General features: G+C 46.3%; 1 protein-coding gene across 2 annotated transcripts in view; it reads left to right on the plus strand.

Moving 5' to 3' along the window:
* The first annotated feature begins 5,731 nt into the window (after nt 1-5,731).
* CHST11 (carbohydrate sulfotransferase 11) overlaps nt 5,732-19,585 on the plus strand; it is a 308,357-nt gene continuing 294,503 nt past the window's right edge. The window contains exon 1 of one of the 2 annotated variants that reach the window (XM_023191537.2): nt 5,732-6,258. In XM_023191537.2, the coding sequence (XP_023047305.1) occupies nt 6,156-6,258 (103 nt within the window). In that variant the 5' untranslated portion in view covers nt 5,732-6,155. Of the gene's footprint in view, nt 6,274-19,585 lie in introns of both variants that reach the window. The other variant, XM_023191471.2, reaches the window with a different exon arrangement.

A 19,585-nucleotide genomic window follows, 5' to 3' on the forward strand; every position in this document is an offset into this window, starting at 1 on the left:
TTCTTACCTTGCTAGTGGAAATGCAAAGGGATATAGGCACTTTGGAGAAGAGTTTGGCAGTGTTTTATAAAGTTTCCTAAGTATTTTTCTCAAGATAAATTAAAATATTTGTCCATACAAAACCTTGCATGCAATTGTTCATAGCAACATTTTTTGGTAACAGCTAACAACTGGAAACAGGGCAAATGTCCATCAATCAAAACCAAATTATGGTAAATCCATGCTCAGCAATAAAAAGGATTAAATATTAACACATGCAACAAGATGAATGAATTTCAGAATAACTTTGCTAAGTCAAAAAAGGCTAAGTCAATGATGGGCTGTGTCCAGTGTGGTTCCCTTTATGAGAAATTCTAGAAAAGGCAAAACTATAATGAAAGCAAGATGATCAGTGGTTTCCTGGGTCCAGGGTCTGGGCTGGGGATCAACAGCAAAGGGGTAAGAAGGAGCTTTCTGAATGATGGAAATGCTCTGTGTCTTAGTTATGGTGATGAGGGTTTGTATATACCTGTAGACAATTGCCAAAACTCAGCAGCCTGTATACTTACAATGAATAGATTTTATTTACGTAAATTACACTTAAATCAAGCTGGGAGAAAAAACATTAACAAATCTGAACTTTGCTCTTTTAAAAGGTATTTCCTTCTTGATTTTTTATTATTAAGTTTTTGAGACGGAGTCTCACTCTGTCACCCAGGCTGGAGTGCAGGGCACGATCTCAGCTCACTGAAACCTCTGCCTCCAGTGTTCAAGCGATTCTCCTGCCTCATCCTCCCAAGCAGCTGGGATTATAGGCGGCTGCCACCATGCCCAGCTAATTTTTGTATTTTTAGTAGAGATGAGGGTTTCACCATGTTGGCCAGGCTGGTCTCGAACTCCTGACCTCAGCTGATCCTCCCAAAGTGCTAGGATTACAGGCGTGAACCAATGCGCCCAGCCTCCTTCTTTAGAATTATTTCTATTTTGAATTACATATGGGAGTGGTACACCATAAGCTCCCAGCACTCAGAGGTTCTCAGCATCTTAATCTGGCCCTGGCACCAGAGCATGAAAGGCCCTCTTGGCCCCATGAATCACCTCCAATGCATCTGCCTGGCTCTGTCCTTGAAGCTCCCTCAGGTCAGCAGTTCTGTGACTTTTGTGCCATGCTTAGGGCACTGGAATCCCTGGTGGCACTGGGATCATTGTGCCAGGTTTTAGCCATCCCAGGTACTAGTACCTATGGAGCATCCACCTCCCAGGCACTGACATATTCCTTCACAAATCCGCCCCCAGCACCCCCTTCTCTCCCTGCTATTATCTCTTGCAGTTTTAAATTTTTCTCCCAGGAAGCCTTCATCAAATCCCTCAGGCAAGGTGGCACAAAGCCTGCTTGAAATGGAGGGGGCGTGGAGAAGTGGCAAATAGGAGGATAACACACACAAATGAATATTTCAATAAATTATCATGCCATGAATGTCAAAGTGTGCTCAAGAAATGCTAATGTCCTCACTGAGGAGCAGCAAGCGGCAGGCAGGGGGCCTGGAAAGACTCCATAGAAAGACCTGGATGATCTGGTGGATGGGTCATGGGACAAGCAGAGGCGCTGGCAGGGGTGAAGTGAAAAAAACACAGTGAAGGCACCTGGTGGGGTGAGGAGGGGTGCTGGGGTGGGTGGAGGGCCAGGAGCTGGAGGTTTCCTAGTTATATAGATGGAGTTTAGGAGTTGATCAGGGGCCACCAGTTGAGAAATATTTGAGACGGATGAGCAGCTCATGGAACTGATTTCTGGGCTGTGCCTGGAGACAGGGAGGTGGCCAGGGCTATCCAGAGGGCAGCTGGAGTCAGCTTGGGGTAGGGCCCAAGGGTCCCACAGACCTGGTCCTCAGTAAGGGAGGGAGAGGAGTCTTTCGGGTCTAAACTAGGTGAAGGAGCAAAGGTGGCATCAGAAAGTCAGACAAGGCCTGGTGCGGTGGTTCACACCTATAATTCCAGCACTTTGGGAGGCTGAGGCAGGCGGATCACTTGAGGCCAGGAATTGGAGACCAGCCTGGCCAACATGGTGACACCAATCTCTACTAAAAATAGAGAAATTAGCTGGGCATGGTGGTGCACGCCTGTAGTCTGGCTACTCAGAAGGTTGAGGCAGAAGAATTGCTTGAACCCAGAAGGTGGGGGTTGCAGTGAGCTGAGATCGCACCACTGCGCACCAGCCTGAGTGACAGAGAGAGATTCTGCCCCAAAAAAAAAAAAAAAAAAAGAAGAAAGTGAGACAGAATAATGATAGTCCTTTCCTCCTTCCTCTCCTCCCTCATTTTCTTCTCTCCCTTCTTCTCTCTTTCCTTCCTCCCTCTTCATCTTGTCTTCCCTCCCTCCCTCCGTGTCTCCTTTCCTTCCTCCCTTCTTTTCTCTCTTTCCCTCTCCTATCCTTCCTCCTTCTCTTTCCCAGGCAATTCTTTTCTTTTCTTCCCCCAACCCTTTCTCCTATCCTTCCCTCCCCTTTGTCTCTTCCCTTCCACTCTTTTTCTCCCTTTCTCTCTACCTTCTTCAATCCCTTTCTCTTTTGCTGTCTTCTTTCCCCACCTTGATCAGAAAAGCCTGCAAAGCAGAGCCTGCTCTCAGAGTCATGTCATGAGTAACCCACTTGTGTTATTTGCGGTTTACCTACCTGTAGAAAATTTGTACCCTAAGATCTCCACATACTGTGGGCAAATGGTTTATAATTCAACTCCACAAATATTTACTGTGCTCTGGTTAACTGAGTGTCCTTTGTGCTAGAGGTGCCAGAGAGATGCAAATGGCAGCGCCAGTCCTTGGAGGAGCCAGTCTGGGGCCCCTGGCTGATGTTGGCAGAAGACACATCCCTCTCTCCCCTCAAGGATGCTAAAGAGCGCTCTGTCTACTAGAACCCTGGGCCCACTTTTCTCTCCAACAAGGTGCAGAAAAGGGCATCGTTGCCAGGTTTGCAAGATCTTAACAAGACAGTACATTGTAGGTGTAACCTGCAGGAATGAGGAGTAGCTCAGCCTGTGCGGACTGGAAGGGCCACACAAACATGTCAGTCCATTGCCAATGGCACCCACAAGCTTGAATTCTGACTTTGCACCGATTTCTTCCCCTGCTATAAATTCTACAAGATTATCAACATAAATAAGACTTTCTCCTTGACCAGTTTTTTCAGGGCCATGCCAGGCTTTAAAATAGGCAGGCCCCAGTTTCAGTTGCATGTTGTTGAGCTTGGAGAGTCAATCAATCAAGCCAGGTCCCACAGTGAGCAGAGTGCCAATCTGCAGAATCTTTCAAGGCAAAAGGGAATTTAGAAAGAATGAGGGAGAAAGGATCTGAAAAGTGATCCGTTCTTCTTTCAATGTTCAAAGTATAAAATCTTCTTTCTCCTCAGTCTTATCAGTTAATACTGTCCTTTATTTGGCTAATGTTTGTTATATAGGATAAGATGTAACAAAATTTTCTTAGGCTAGGAATGGAAAGAAAGCAATGATTCTAACTGTAGTTGGGCAGTTTAGAGTGTGATGAAGGAGATAATAGAAATTTTCCATCACCCCTCAAGGTGCACAGAACAACAGAATCACAGACCGTTACCACTGGCTTTTGCCATAGATTTTAGAGGTGATCTAATTTAACGTCCTAGTCCAAGTAGGCGTCACCTCTCTGCCTCTGACTTATTTGTACCTACTATGTACCAGTCATCGTGCTGGGCATTAGAAAGAGACAGAGAGGAGGACAACTTGGATCTCTAGGAAGGAGTTCAGCCTAGTGAGTACAGTGGCCCAAAAGGGGTTTGGACCTAGTGCTCACAGCACAGAGGAGGAAAGATGCAATTTCAGGTGAGAAATCAGCAAAGACTTCTGGGAGAGGTGGTAGCTTATGTGTCACAGCCTTAATCCTCAGTGTGTGTCTGGGCAGGTTCCTGATTGTGGGAATGCAAGAATGGATGCTGGGCATGATTCACCATCCTCCCCCACCATGTGGGCCAACTCCATGATCTCTATGACTCACAGGGAATTAGACTTCTGATCTCTCCTTTGACCCTGTGACTTCCCAAACTGCCTTGTGCATGTCCAGGCTTTGGGGCAGGTAACTGAAGTCTTTGCCCTATGAGGTGAGAGGTCGCTTGGGTGACCTAGGAGTAAATCCCTTCCCCTCCCTGGCTCTGTAAAGTTAAGTGTTAAATGAGAGACTGATATTCTAGGCAAAGGCTTTGTGCAAATGCCCATCTAAGCCATGACCCCTGCAAGGAATCCCGTGTCTCAGTGATGATGGTGCGGAGGTGGGGAGGGTGTAGTGCAACTCTCATTCCTGACCTCCTATCACCAGAGCAGAAGAATCACTGAAGAAGACTCTGTCTGAAGCTTGTTCAGCCCGGCTTCCTTGAGCAAGCAACTCATTCACAGGTAAATCCAAATTCATACAGCACACACCGGCTACATAAATATTGTGCTTTAATTGATTGTCGTCTGTAATCAAAGGCAAGGCTGCTGAGTTTGTTACTTTCCCTACCATGCAACTGCTGGAGGAGAACGCTGGGGGAAGGGAACTGGGGTTGCCCAGGTGGTTTTTGTTGCATGTGTCTAACTGCAAGTTGTGTCTCTATTAAGGGGAGGATGAGGCCCATTACATTCAGAGTCAATAAGAATTTGTCAAATGCCTATTTTGTGAGAGGCATTGAAAGACACAGTATCTTATTTCATTTTTAATTGAATTAGTATTAGTAATGACTTGATGAGGCACAAAAGTTAGTCTTTACAATAACATTTTTTTTGTTGACATAAAAGTGATCCCTATACTATTGCCTGTGTCCACTTTATTGACTGTGAAACAGCCTAAATGCATGGAATTGGAAATTGGAAGTCATTTTACACAGTAAAAGAAAGCAACACCATCTTTCCATGTACCTGCCAGTGCTCTGGCTGGTTTGGCTTTTCCAGCAGTTTTTTGGACTTGGGTGAGGTGGCTTCCTAGGGGCATTTTCATACCTCCTCCCAGCTAAGACTGCTGTGAATTTTGCATAATTTGGAGGATGCTCTACCCTTTGGGGTAGCAGAGTTTCGCAACCCACAAACCCCTTTTACCTTGAGGAATGGTGGTGATGGTGGGTGTCAAAGACTCTGTCTGTATAAGTCCCCGGGAAAGCTCAGCTGTCGCCTGACCCGAGGGTCGTGCAGTTTCCTTAACCTTGACTTTAAGTCAGCCCTCTTCAACCCCGACTCCCAAGCTGGGCTGTCCTTTGAAAGAAAAACGAAACCGCCCAGTTCTGAGCGTCGGAAAATGGGCACTCTCTCCCTGGGGGCTTGGGACAACTTCCCCGCTACGTCGCCCAGAGATTTTAAATAACCGCCAGCCACCAGAAACCCCCTAACCCTTAATTTTCCCCTCCGAGACCCAGCCGGCTCCTTGCCACTTCCCTCTCCAAACGCTCACGGGGGTGGGTGGCAGCAACGAGGCGATTTTCTTCGTCTTTTTTTTCTCCGGGTTTTGTCATGGAAACGCTGACACAACCTCCAGACGGCGGCCGAGCCCGGCCGGGGACTGAGGGCTTTTGGGACCCTGCGGGAGCGCGGCGCGCACACCGCACTCCCCGGGAAACAGCTGGACGCGACCATATCCCGGGTAGGGGCGGGGGGAGCGCGACGCTCCGCCCAGGCGCTAGGGTCCCTCCCTCCTCCCGGCTCTCCGCAGGCGCCCTCCCCTCGCCGGGGGCCGCGAGTTGCATTTGGTAAAACCCAGCCCCGAAATATATAGATCTTTGGAGCGCAATGAAGTAGCCTTTGGAGAGGAGGGAGAGGGCCCGTCGGACAGCCACAGCGGCCAGCGCAGCGGCAGCGGCGGCGGCACCACCATCACCGCTCGCACCCCAGCCGCCCGGCCCGCGACCAGGCAGCGGCGGCCGCCGGCGGGATCGGAGGAGGCGGCGGAGCGGCGAGGAGGAGGAGCAGGAGCGCGCATCTCAGCACTTCCAGACCAACTCCGGCACCTTCTACACCCCTTCCCGGGCTGGGGGCTCCAAGAGCGGCAGCGAAGCGAGCCCAATCCTCCTTCCGAGGCTTGTTCAGCTCTGCCCCGCGCCTCCCGGGCTCCGGTCCGCGCGGCGGGGTCCCTGCTCCTGCGCCCCGGGCGCGCCTCCCGGACACCCCGGTCCCCGCAACCAGGACAAAGCCATGAAGCCAGCGCTGCTGGAAGTGATGAGGATGAACAGAATCTGTCGGATGGTGCTGGCCACTTGCTTGGGATCCTTTATCCTGGTCATCTTCTATTTCCAAAGTATGTTGCACCCAGGTAGGGGGCGCGTTAGCGTGGTTTTGTTGGATATTTTCTTCTCTCTCGCGCTCTCCCTCGCTCGCTCCCTCGCTCCGCCTGGTTTCTGCCTCTTCCAACCCTACCTCTCCGCCTTCGGCCTCTTCGGGGCTTCTGGCTGCCCGGGTGTACCTGGGTCACCGCGTCCGGATGGGGAGGAGAAGGGAAGGTGTGCTTCCCCCTCTTCCTCGCGGCTCCGGGCTGGAGGATGGGACCAGGAGGGGCGGTAGTTTTTTTTTTTTTCCTTCTTTTTCTTTCTTTTTTTTTTTTCTTTGTGCCCCTTGTCTGTCTGTCTGAGAGGTAGCAGGGAAAGGGAGAGGTGTGGGAAGCAGCCGGGGGTGAGGGCCTGGTTTGAGGAGAACGAAACTCCCTCCCCGTTGCTGCCGAGGTCGGGGGATGAAAGAGTTACCCGAAGCCGGCTGCTCAGCGCCCGGGCGAGCCGCCTCTTCCTGGTTGCCGGGCCGGGGGCGAAGGGTTTACGCCCCGGCAAGGTTGCGAGTCCCTGAAGCAGGCTGGAGGGCCCGGGACTGGGCTCCCACGTATCCCGGGCTCGACGCAGAGCTGAGCAGGTGTGGAGAGAGTTCGGGTGCCCAGCGCTGCCCCTCCACCACGCGCCGGCCGTTTGCCCCCGGGGTCCGGCTCCGCAGTGACCTTGCGGATGGTGCCCCGGGGCCTGCTCCAGCCCCCAGCCCCTGAGATGGGAACTCCGAGATCCTGGGTCACGCCTTGACCACTGCAGTTTTGGAGGAAACTTTGGCCAGGTCCTGGGCTGACCGTCCGTTTGCATCCCCCACTTCTGGAATCCGAGCAACGGGAATCCCCCAGGCGGCGTGGGAATGAACCCCATTCCTCCCGTCCCTTGCGGCTCAGGCAGAGTTCCACGTCCGAAATCTGGACTGGGGGAGGGACGAGGCTCGTCGCTTCCGAGGGGTGCGAGGGAAAGTTTGGGTCCTGGAGAGGGAGGGGCGCCCTTGAGCGCGGCGGCCGGGGGTGAGCGGCTCGGCTGCGAAGCCCAACAGGTAGAACCTTCTGAGAAGCCTGCCGGGTAACGCGGGTCTCCCCTGCTCCCTTTCCCCCTCCCTTAGCAGCCCCCTGCCGGGCCACGTTGGCTCAGAAATCCATTTTCTACGCCTCCGAGTTGCCTTTCTCAGCGTAGTCACAGCAATAATTTGCTTTTCTAATTGCAAGGAGGAGGGAGGTGGAAACGCATTTCCTTCCAGGGAAGTGGGGTTGGTGTTTTTCATTTTTGCCTCCCGCCTTCTCCTTTCACTGTGTATCTAACGCTTTAAGCAGACGCAGCCCCGAATTCATCAAGCCTGCGTTTGGGTCGATGGCAGAGGAATAAAGCTGTTCTTTCCATCATACGGGCAGGGCTGCAGGCTGCAGATTCCTTGACAGCGCAGGGACAGACGGCCTCTTTGCCCCACTCGGCCTGGAGCAGTTGTTAAGGCAGCCACACTGCCAAGGATATGGTCCGACTCTACCACATGTAACCCCAGGACGTCCGAGCCAGCCCTGTTAAAGATGGCTTTTGTTTGCAGCTGGGTATTTTTAGTTTAATGTCAGCAAACTACAGCGGTGTTTGTCTCCTCACCCAGACCTGCGGTTGTGAAACTTATAAAGGAATTTAAAAATGGAGCTGGCTTGCATTCCGGCAGGCAGACCTTGGTTGCAGTGGGCAGGACCAGACAGCCAGGGGTATCTCAGAGTGCCAAGCTCCTGGGGCCACCAGAGACTGGGCCAGACTCACCCCAGAGCGCCAGGGGACTGGTGGTGTGCAGATATACTGGGGTTCAATAAGTTTAAACAAGGGGCGGGGTGATTTGGTCTAGACTCTAGAGCTGTGTTCAGGTCTCTTAAAGTTTTGCTGGGACCGTGAATGCCAGTAATGCACTGTACAAATGCCCAGAACAAGGATGAGTGTCAGCCTTCAGCAGGCATGCGCTTGAGCTTCTGTGTACCTGAAATACAATTGTCATGGAATTCTTTGTGAGAACTGGAAAATAACTTTCTAGCCAAAGATACTAGGAAGAAACTTCCAACTTGTAATTGGCACTTTGTGAAAATTTCCAGCTCTCGTTAGATTCTTAAGTTGACTTGAAAGTGACATCATATCTTTTCAGTCTAGCCTTTTGGAAGAGGCAGAGAACCTTTTCTAAGCTTGTGCTGATAAAGATCCTCTGTCAGTCCTGCCCCATCCTTTATGTCCCCTTCTGGTCCTCTTTTCTCCCATTGTTTATTCTTTGGATCTCTAGAAATATATTTTTCTTATATTTCCCCCCAGTCCATAGCAAATACTACTTTCAAAACCTTCTATTGAATGTAGAGTTACAGATAGTTCAATGGAAAGGCCTTCCTTATTTCAAATTACTTACAGTTCCACAAAAACTCTGTGTCAACAGTTTATCATTACACGGGGCATAAAAATATACTTTGAAATCCACATTAAACATTTTCTTTTTGGGGGGTTCATTTTTTTAAGCTACACTGTTGATGACCGCTGATGTGGAATCTTTTTCACTGGTTTGAATTTCTTTAAAAGTTAAAGATCCTTGCTTCTCTGAAGTATCTTGGGGTAAGGAGAGCTGATCCTTCAGCCTGGCTCTGCAGTTTCTGTCTCTCCAGATCACCCTGGGAGAGGCAGAAGGGACCACAGCATGGCACAGATTGTGTAGCTAAAAATTTGGAGGCCTCTGGCAGGGGTTCCAGATACCTGCATGTGAAGTAGAAAAATAGTATTGCAAAGGCAGTGGGTTCCAGGCTTTGTTGTGGCTGGAGGGTGTGAGACAGGGGAGAGAAAGAAAAACAGGAGGGCGGGGCATGGTGGCTCATACCTGGAATCCCAGCACGTTGGGAGGCTGAGACTGGTGAATCACTTGAGCTCAGGAGTTCGAGACCAGCCCGGCCAACATGGCAAAACCACATCTCTACTAAAAATACAAAAATTAGCTGGGTGTGGTGGCGCATGCCTGTAATCCCAGAAACGCCGGAGTCTGAGGCATGAGAATAGCATGAACCTGGGAGGCAGAGGTTACTGTGAGCTAAGATGGCACCACTGCACTCCAGCCTGGGCGACAGAGTGAAACTGTGTCTCAAAAAAAAAAAAAAAAAAAAAAAAAGAGACAAAAAGCAGATAGCTGGCAAGGCTGGCTGTCCCTCTCTCAGATTCTAATCTGGGGCCCATTATCTTTTCTAATTCATAGAATTGATTAATTTGCAAATTTGAGTAATTGGTCATCAGTTGCACAAGGGTTTAGCAGAAGTGGGCCTTGTCAGTAGGATAGTTACATTTAGAAGTTTTTGATACTCTGAGTTAATAGTCTTCCTAAAGAATATTTTACTGGACAAGGACCAGGTTTTAGACTCCTATTTTAATCCCGATGTTTTTTGCACAGTGTCTGACAACAGTGGGTTCTCAATAAAATATTTGCTGGATGAATGCATGAAGTGGTTAAACTCCAGAAGTAGACCCACTTCTCTGGTTTTCAGGAACGTCACTTCAAGCCTTGCCAAGAATGCCTGGTCGATAACTCTGACTCTGTCTGGTGGGGATACTTCCTGCCTTCCTGAACTCTGACATGGACCCGGTTAAACTCATCAGGTGCCACACAGGAGCTTTCACCGTGGCCTAAATTTGCAGCCCGTGAGGTGTAGGCAGCTGAGACTCTGCTCTGTGTCCTGGATTCTGGAGAAGGTTGGCCTTGTTTAGCCACTAAGGAAATCCATCCATAGAACAGACACCTTCTATGGCCGTGAACTATTCCTAAAGTCAGGGAGAATGGAACCACATACCTGCGGTTTCTATACAGGTTTGAGTTCACCAGTGAATGCTTCCTATGAAAGTTCATCAGCTTACATTAAAGTGTCTTGCATACCTGTCCCAGATGGCTGGGTTTTGATGGAGCTGTGTCATGTAGTGCAAAGCTGAGAGACCCCCCAGGCTGCATTGGTGCAGAGTGTGTAAAGGCAGCTCTTCGGAACCTTCCTTTTGTGTTACTCCATAGGATTGTGGTTTTTGTTTGAAATCTACTGTTCATAGAAAGAAGCCTTCAGAGGAGAAAGCCGTTTCTCTCCTGTTTGCTTCCTCTCTATTATTTTTATTTTTGCAAAATGTTTATTTTCACTGTCACCTGGGATTTTTTTGCCTTGGTTGAATGTATTGAAAGATTATATCCTTTATTTAAAGATGTCTCCGTTTACCCCCTTGCAGTTTCACTTGATCAGGTTGAATCTAAAATGCATTTTATATTATAATTTTAAACTAACTGTAAACATAATATGTGCTCATTTTAGAAAATTTAGGAGTTGGTCAGGTGCGATGGCTCACACCTGTAATCCCAGCACTTTGGGAGTCCAAGGTGGGTGGATCACCTGAGGTCAGGAGTTTGAGACCAGCCTGACCAACATGGTGAAACCCTGTCTCTACTAAAAGTACAAAAAAGATTAGCTGGGCGTGGTGGTGCACGCCTGTAATCCCAGCTACTTGGGAGTCTGAGGCAGGAGAATCACTTGAACCAGGGAGGCGGAGGTTGCAGTGAGCTGAGATTGCGCCGTTGCACTCCATCCTGGGTAACAAGAGTATAACACCATCTCAAAAAAAAAGAAAGAAAATTTAGGTGGTATAGAAGAAAAACAATCATTATTCCACCACCAAGAGGCAACTGGTACTTTAAAAATGTATTATAGAATATATTTATATATTCTATATTTTTCTCAACTATGCAAAATGCATATATATAGTTGAGATAGCATCATACATTTTGTATCCTGTTTGATAATAAGTATTTTAGACAAATACATCATTATCACATCTAGTTATTAAAGTTAAAGACAAAGTTTAGCCATAACTGTTTAAATATATAGACTTGCATGTGTCTCCACCTCCCACCCTACCCCTTTGCAGGATGTCAGTCTGGTATTATTTTTTGCTGTGGTTGCACAAATTTAATGTTATGTTACAGAATCTTTTTGCTTATACATGGAATGAGTTTGGAGTCGTACTCCAATTTGTAGGGGCTGTTCTTATGTTATATATCTGAAACTTCCATTGAAAAGGTGTCAAGAGGGTCTCAAATATGAGACTTATGAATTCTGAAAACAGCATTGAATCACTGAAGGTTCTCATGTACCCCATAAATATATACAACTACTATGTACCTACAAAAATTAACAAGTAAAAAAAATAACTGAAGGAGAAGACATTTTTAGCATGGGGTCTCTCCTTGGTCGTTTAAGTTAAATGTTTGCACCTCGATGGAGCCTTTTCATAGCTGTGCTCAGATGAGAGAGACGTTGGTGATCTCCTTTGATTGTTACAGTCCTCATTTTCATTGCCTTCCAAAATAAAAGGGCTGATCAGGCACCATAGAAAGGGTGGTTGGGGGCTTTCCGTGGGGTGAGGGGAGAGGGAATCCATCCTTCAGCAGAGGTATCAGTTGTTAGTATTTGTCTGGTTGAAAAATCATTTTGTTCATAGCTTTATCAGCACAGTCATTTCAAAACAGGAAGTCAAAGGCTCCTAAGCAAAGGCACCACCCTTTCCCTTCTTAAACCCACCAAAAGGACCTCTCTTTAATCTGGAGGTCAAGTGAAAAAGGCTCTCACGAAAGTCATTGCCAGCAGTTCTCTTCTAAGTTCAGACTCTGAGAAAAACCAGAAGTCATTCTGCTGATTCATTTTTTTTTTCTTTTTAGTTTTTCTTTTGAATTTTTGGGATACCACCTTTATAACAAATAAAGGGGGAGGCAGTTCTTCCTATGAGATCATTGAACAATCTGATCTGTCAGTTAAAATTTCCTGGAACTTGTAATTTGATGCATCTCAGATCCAATGTGATTGATTGAAACTTACAAGCCGGCTTGTTCTCCTCCTCCCCAGCCCCCTCTCTGTCTGTCTGTCTGTCTGTCTGTCTTTTCCTTTCTTCTCCTCTGTGCCAGATGCTGTTCTTGGCACTGGAGATCTAACACATACATCTCTGCCTTCATGGAACTTAGATTCTAGTGGGACAGACAGACTTTAAGCAAATACAGAAGTGACATATATGGTATATCAGATGGTTTGAGGAGAAAAACAAAACAAAGAAGATGGTTGAGGGATGTGAGAGGCAGGGGTTGCAATATAATATAGAGGTAATTAGGGAATGTCATTGATAAGACGACACTGAGAGCAGACAGCTGCAGGAAATGAAGGAGCCGGCCATGTTCCAGGGAGAGGGCAACACAAGTTCAAGTCTGGTCCCTGAGGCAAGAACATGCATGGCAAGGTGGTCAGAGTGCCTGGAGCAGAGGGACAGAGGCAGCCAACAACCACAGTGGGGAGACACAAGTCAGAGAGAGACGATTGTTTTGAGCCTTCGGTTTAACTGTAGATGGGAGGGAAGCGCTGCAGAAGCTTGAGCAGAGGACTCTTGGGGCAGGGAAGTGAGGAATAAGGGTGGAAGCAATGTAGAAAGATTGAAAATCAAGTGTCCACTTGCACTTTTTTTTTTTTTTTTATGGAGATAGAGTCTCACTCTGTCACCTAGGCTGGAGTGCAGTGGTGCAATCTCAGCTCATTGCAACCTCTGCCTCCTGGGCCCAAGCAATTCTCCTGCTTCAGCCTCCTGAGTATCTGGGATTACAGGCATGCACCACCACACCTGGCTAATTTTTGCATTTTTAATAGAGACTGGATTTCGCCATGTTGGCCAGGGTGGTCTCAAACTCCTGACCTTAAGTAATCCACCCTCCTCGGCCTCCCAAAGTGCTAGTATAGGTCTGAGTCACCGTGCCCAGCCCTCCTTGCACATTTGTGTTCATCTTTGGTCAGCCAATAGTATGCTTTGGTTAAGTGGTCACCATATAAGTCCTATCTCCCCTCTACCACCTGCTCCCCCTTGACCCCCAACTAGACCATTTCCTTTTTCAATTTTTTAAACTTTCTCTTTATTTTTAAAAACAGGGTCTTGCACTATTGCCCAGGCTGGCGAGTAGTGGTGAGATCATGGCTTACTGCATCCTCGAACTCCTGGGCTCAAGGGATGCTCCTACGTCAGCCTCCCAAGCAGCTCGGACTTACAGGTGTGCCACCACACCCGGTCCCATTTCCAATTTTTAAAGCAGTAATGAAGAGATCTGAAAAAGAGATTTGAGAAAAATTTTGACTGAGCTTGTAGTGGGAAATTCGTAATATCTTCAGGGTGCAATCTGTGGCATTTGTGAATAAAAATATCCAGAAAAAGTGCCAGACTTAAATCGGCACTCAATAAAAATATAGCGATGAAATGGATCAACACTCTGGGAGTGGAAGACTCAAGTCCTAGTCTGGGGTCTCCCACGTTCTATCCCCATAAATTATTGTGTATTATTGATTCCAGGACATATTTTTTCACATTGTAGTAATTATGTAATTTGTGTTGTGATTGACGGCATCTCAGCACCGTGCTGCGCTTTAATGAGCAGCTGTTTTGTTTCTTAGTGTTCCATCAAATAGTGTGCCTTCACTGTGAATGCCTTCTGAGGCCACCTCTGTAAATCGTGGAAGTACTTTATGTAAACTGTGGCACACTTCATAACCTCAGTAAGTGATGAAAAAATGGCATTCCTCCAAGATGCAGACTCTGAGGGCTCAAAAGTACCTGGTGAGTCTTGAGTACTTGCTTCTCAATGGCCAGACTGGCATGCAGTCTGTCCAGGTCTTTTTAACTTTGCCTGGCACTTATTTTCAGAACCCAGGGCTTGTAGTTAGTATTTCTCAGATTAATGATGAGGTTGGTTAAGAGTTAGAATAGGGAGGGTGGGAAGTAAGTGATTTAACTTGGGACTTGAACCCGGAAGTTCATCTAGAAATAGATACAAACATTTGCCCAGGGAAAGTATCACCAATGTGGATTTTTGTTTCTTTTAAGGCTACTGAGCTGTCATGACTTTGTCATTTCTCTTTTCTGGCCCTTTTAGAAATGTACTCTAGTTATTTGTTTTTTTGTACATCTTCCTCTTTTGATACAGCAAGGCATGGATTCTCTCAGGTCCATCTTTATAGCCTCTGACCCTGGCCCAGAGGTGCCTAGGAAACATTTAAAGAGTTAATAATTGATTCTCAAAGATAAGCCTTTCCACCTTGGTCACCACCCAACCCATGTGCCCAGAACTCAGAAGGAGGAGCCAGGTTGGATTTTCATGTACAGACAGCATCTGCTGTGGTCTGGTCCATTTGTCTCCCAAATCTCTTTGCTTCTGTTCTACTATGGTTCAGGGCAGGAAATAGAAATCAGTCTAGGTATTTTATTTTTTAATCTAATTGAATTTTTCTTTTTTTGAGACAGAGTATCACTCTGTCGCCCAGGCTGGAGTGCCGTGGCACCATCTGGCTCACTGCAACCTCTGCCTCCCAGGTTCAAGCGATTCTCCTGCCTCAGCCTTCCAAGTAGCTGGGATTACAGGTGCCTGCCACCACGCCCAGCTAATTTTTGTATTTTTAGTAGACACGGGGTTTCGCCATGTTGGCCAGGCTGGTCTCGAACTCCTGACATCAGGTGATCCGCCCGCCTCGGCCTACCAAAGTGCTAGGATTACAGGCATGAACCACTGTGTCCCACCCCAGTCTAGGTATTTTAAGCAGAAAGATATTTACTAGAGGGAATTTGGTGCTTATAAAGACATTAAGGGGCTGGAGGAATGGGGCTCCAGGAATGTCTCCCAGCTAATGGTAGTAGTTTATATAATAATTTATAAACAAATGTATGTTTGCATGGCTGCTCAAAAAAAAAAAAAAAAACCACCCCCCCCCAAAAAAAAAACCTGACTCACCAGGGGTGCTACACCCTCCGAGACTGTATCTGGAACTATTGAGTTCAAGAAAAAACTGATGGCAAAGCTGGAGAGTGGACCACATAGTGCTGTTGCAAAAAACCCTCGTGTCCCATCTCCATGCTTGCCAGCAGCCAAACAGCCCCAAAGGCAAGAAGATGGCCTCTGCCTCACATCTGCTTTCTAAATCTCAAGTGAGTGCTTCTGTTTGGGGGGAGCCAAATTCACATCTAGAACCTTAGCTTCAAAGAAGCCGGGGAAATACAGCTTTTCAGTTACCAGCCTCTGCAGGCTAGAAAGCTTTCTAGAAGGAGGGTAAAATGAATGATGAGCAAATAATCACAATACTTACCGCACCCTATTGGTAAAACATATTTGAGCAGCCATCCCTCAATACATTTTGTTTATAAATAATTTCTGAATATTTCTACCATTATCTACATATCTAGGATAGGATCCTTTCTGACTAGTGACTGTAAATACATATGTCATTATCTGTTGGATAGTTCTGTTGGCTGACTCTTTATCAATTCTGATTCTTTCATCCTTTTGACCTTGTAATGTTGTCCACAAAGATACCATGGAGAGCTAGTACGTAAGAGAAAGGAATGCCATTTTCTCGTGTGCCTGGATTGTGACAATTATCTCTAAGTTGTGGTTTCTTGGCTGGGATCTCTTTAGGCCTCAGTTCTATTTTGTGAGGAATAGGATAGTTAAAAGTAGATAATATAATCTGTAAATTTACTTATGATTCAGTTGTAAATGGTTATTCATTGAAATATGCTGAGAAGGGTGGAATTATTGAGGTGGTCACTCCAGTTCATTTTGTGGTTGAAGATACCTGCCTGAGTTTCATAAGTGACATGAAATTTGATATGACAGGTTAGGTGGGTTGTTTGTGGCCATTTGTATTCTTGATATAGTTACATTTTTTTTTAGGTTAACTGAAAATGGAAGGTCTGGTGTTTAGATGAACAAAAAATGCAAAGTCTGATGTTTCCTTCCCGGACCCCTTTTGTGGCACAATGTCCACTAGGATTTTGGAACCCCAGGACTAGACCTGCCTTGAATGTCATTGGTTATTGTCAGACCTGCTGTTGTCAACTCTGGGTAAAAATCCCATGTTAACCTAGTGCCAGTTCTGGCAGTGGTGGAGGCTTAATTTGGCTTTAGATAAGCAGCATGGTGAGGGCTGATATTTCCAGCATCACCAGGACTTGGGTTCTGTCTCAGGTTGATATGGATAGAGACAAAGAAACCCGGTCATGGAAGTGTTTCAGTCCTTATCATTCTCTGGCATGAGTGGTTGTCTTAAATGCCTGGGGAGAAAAAACTCACAAAGGCAACTCAAGTGAAATAAGCTGGTGGCTGGGTTTCTGTTAGAAACTGTTAACTTCAAAGAATCTCAGAAGAGGGAAACCACAGAGGCCCCTCTAAGGTAGTGTTGTAACAGGACACTTAACATTTCTTAACGGTTGTCATATTTTACCTTTAATATCATTGCATATGGTCACTTATTATAGTGAAAAGAGCACAGAATTTGGAGTCTAGACACCAGCTTTTAGGATTTGGCTGTTCCCTATATCCATTTGACATCATTCAAGATATTTTTGTTAAATGCTTACTAAGAGTTAGGCTCTGTTCTAGGTGTAGAATCAAACAGGTGCAAATCCATGTCCTCATGGAACATACATCCTAGTTGGGGAGACACAATAACAAACACATATTAAATTAAAGAGTATGTTTGAAGGTGACAAATACTACGGGGGGTGGGGAAGCAAGGAAGGGGGATGTGAAGTGGCAGTGGTGGGGGAACTGAAATTTTAAATAGGGTTGTCAGGGAAGTTCTCTCTGAAAAGGTGGCTTTAAAGATTGAAGGAGATGAGGTAGATGGGAGATGAGCCGATGAAATAATAAAGATATTTATCGGATATTATTTACCAAAGGCCAACTTGGGTCAGGCATTGAATATAGATTACTCCCCCATGGGACTCTTATAATGTATATGCTGTAATTACCACCATGTTACAAGGGGGGATACTGAAGCATAGAGCATTATCACTTGTCTGAGATTCCCCAGGAGAGGAATGGATGGAATAAGAACCATACCTGGCTGTATGACTTCATATCCGCTGCTCTGAACAGCTGGGAGGGCTCTCATTTGGGCGTTACTCTTCCCGTCCACCCCAAAGATTGGCGAGAACGATTGCAATTTAGTGATAGACATTCTGTGGAGGGTGGGACCTTTCTGCCCATCAAAGAATCATTCTGTCCAAATGCCACTAATGCCCCTCCTTGAGAAATCGCTCAAGACTCTGTGTGTAAACAGCATCTGGCGTAGTACTTGGCTGCATCCCATGACTTGGGCAAGTGCCTGGCAAATGTAGGGGCTTAATAATTGATTGAATGAGTGACTGAGTGAAAGTCGCAGACAAAAGAGATTTGGTCCCCTCGTTTGCCAAGTGAAGGTAGTAATATCACCTCTCTTACGGGTGGTGGTGGTAAAGATTAAATGAGAAGTTAGATGTGAAAATGCATTGGAAATGGATGTAAACCTATGTAAAAAAACTGTGTGTCCTGCACATGTATCCTGGAACTTAAAATTAAATAAAATTAAATAACAAAAAGAAAAAATGAATGTAAAAGCAGTATAAACATATTGTTGTTATGATAAATGACCTGTGTGCTTCCTCGTTCAAGGATGTGAATCTCAATGTCAACATGATGCTCTTGTATTTCATTCTGTTTGAAACCTGAGCAAGTTTTTATCCTTTTAACCTGTGTGTCCTACACTGTAAGATTTACTGAAAGGATCTAACTTCTGTAAGTATGAGACTCCTGTGAATATCTTCTCTCTGTATGTGCTCACTCTCTCTCTGCCGTGCTAACAGGCATACCCTCTGCCAAGGCCAAAACTCTGTAGCAGTTTGCAAAGCAGAGTTTATATTTGGTGAGGAATCAGCCTTGTGTTTTCTTGCCGAATGCAGTGATCAGAGCATTCCCTTCCAATTATGCACTTAATTATTCCTCGGGTTCCCATTGGCTTTAACAAGTGACACTTGGGAAATAACACAGGCACTGGTCAATGCCATTTCTGAAGCTGAACTTCGAGGAGGATGAAAAGCAGTCATTTCAGAAAAGTAACAGTGGTAGCATGGCAGCCCATATGTGAGCAGTTGTTGGGTGGGTTAGCATGGCTCATTGCACAGGACAGCATCGATTGGCTCTGTGTCTCCACATTGGGCCTGTTCTGTGCTGAGGAGGACTTCAGGGGTTCTTCCGGTATAGGGGTCAGTCCTTCCCATTGTTTAACTGCAGTTAAACAGTTAAACAGTTAAACATGGAGCTTGCTCTGTGGCTGGTGTTTGTAGCTGGGGCACAGATCTATTTCCACCCTTCTTCACCAGACCAGGTCCTGAAATTCAGTTCAAAGACTCTATAACCCTGATCTGGGATAGGCCCAGCATTCTTCGACCTGAGGCCAGGCTCACATTTGAAATAGTCCCTGTTAGGCTAGAGAGTTATCATAGAGGAAGGGGAGTGTATTTGTCAGGGCTCATATTTCTTTACAAGTTGAAAAAGTTTTTATCCTTTTAAGCACCAGACTTCTTTCTATTCCACCTAATCACTGATTTAGACTATTTGTTTGCAACTGGTTTGGGACCTCCTTCTTCCTCCACAGGTGACAGGTGGCAATGTCTGGAGACATTTTGGGTTATCATTAACTGGGGAAGGTGTGCTACTGGCATTTAGTGAGTGGAGGCCAGGGATGCTGTTAGACATCCTACAACGGATAGGACAGACTTCCCCGCAACAAAGAACAGGCCAGCTCAAAATATCAATAGTCGGGAAACCCTGTATTAGTCTGTTCTCACACCACTGTGAAGAAATACCTGAGACCGGGTAATTTATAAAGGAAAGAGGTTTAATTGACTCACAGTTCTGCATGGCTGGGGAGTCCTCAGGAAACTTAAAATCATGGTGGAAGGCACCTCTTCACAGGGCAGCAGGAGAGAGAATGCGTGCAAACAGGGGAGATGCCAGACACTGATAAAGCCATCAGATCTCATGAGACTCACTCACTATCATGAGAACAGCACGGGGGAAACCACCCCCATGATCCAATTAACTCCACTTGGTCCTGCCCTTGACATGTGGGGATTATTACAATTCAAGGTGAGATTTGGATGGGGACACAGCCAAACCGTACCAAACCCTTATTTGATTAAAAATGTTTCTGATGCTTTATGAAAAAAACTGGTAACAATAATGATCACTTACCAAATACTTGCTCTGCATCAGACAGTGTATCAGCTGCTGTGTTTGGATTATCGATCCTATTTAATCCCCACCACAGCCTTGTGAGATGCGCATTTACCAATCTCATTATACAGGTGAGGAAACTGAGGCTTAGAGAGGTGATGGAGCCTGCCTAATTGGAAAGCTGGAACAGGATCCTGGCTCAGGTCTAACTGACAGCAAACACTGTACTCTTCACCTCACCAGTA

Source organism: Piliocolobus tephrosceles, chromosome 10 (genome assembly GCF_002776525.5).
Source record: "Piliocolobus tephrosceles isolate RC106 chromosome 10, ASM277652v3, whole genome shotgun sequence".
NCBI classification, from domain to species: Eukaryota; Metazoa; Chordata; class Mammalia; order Primates; family Cercopithecidae; genus Piliocolobus; species Piliocolobus tephrosceles.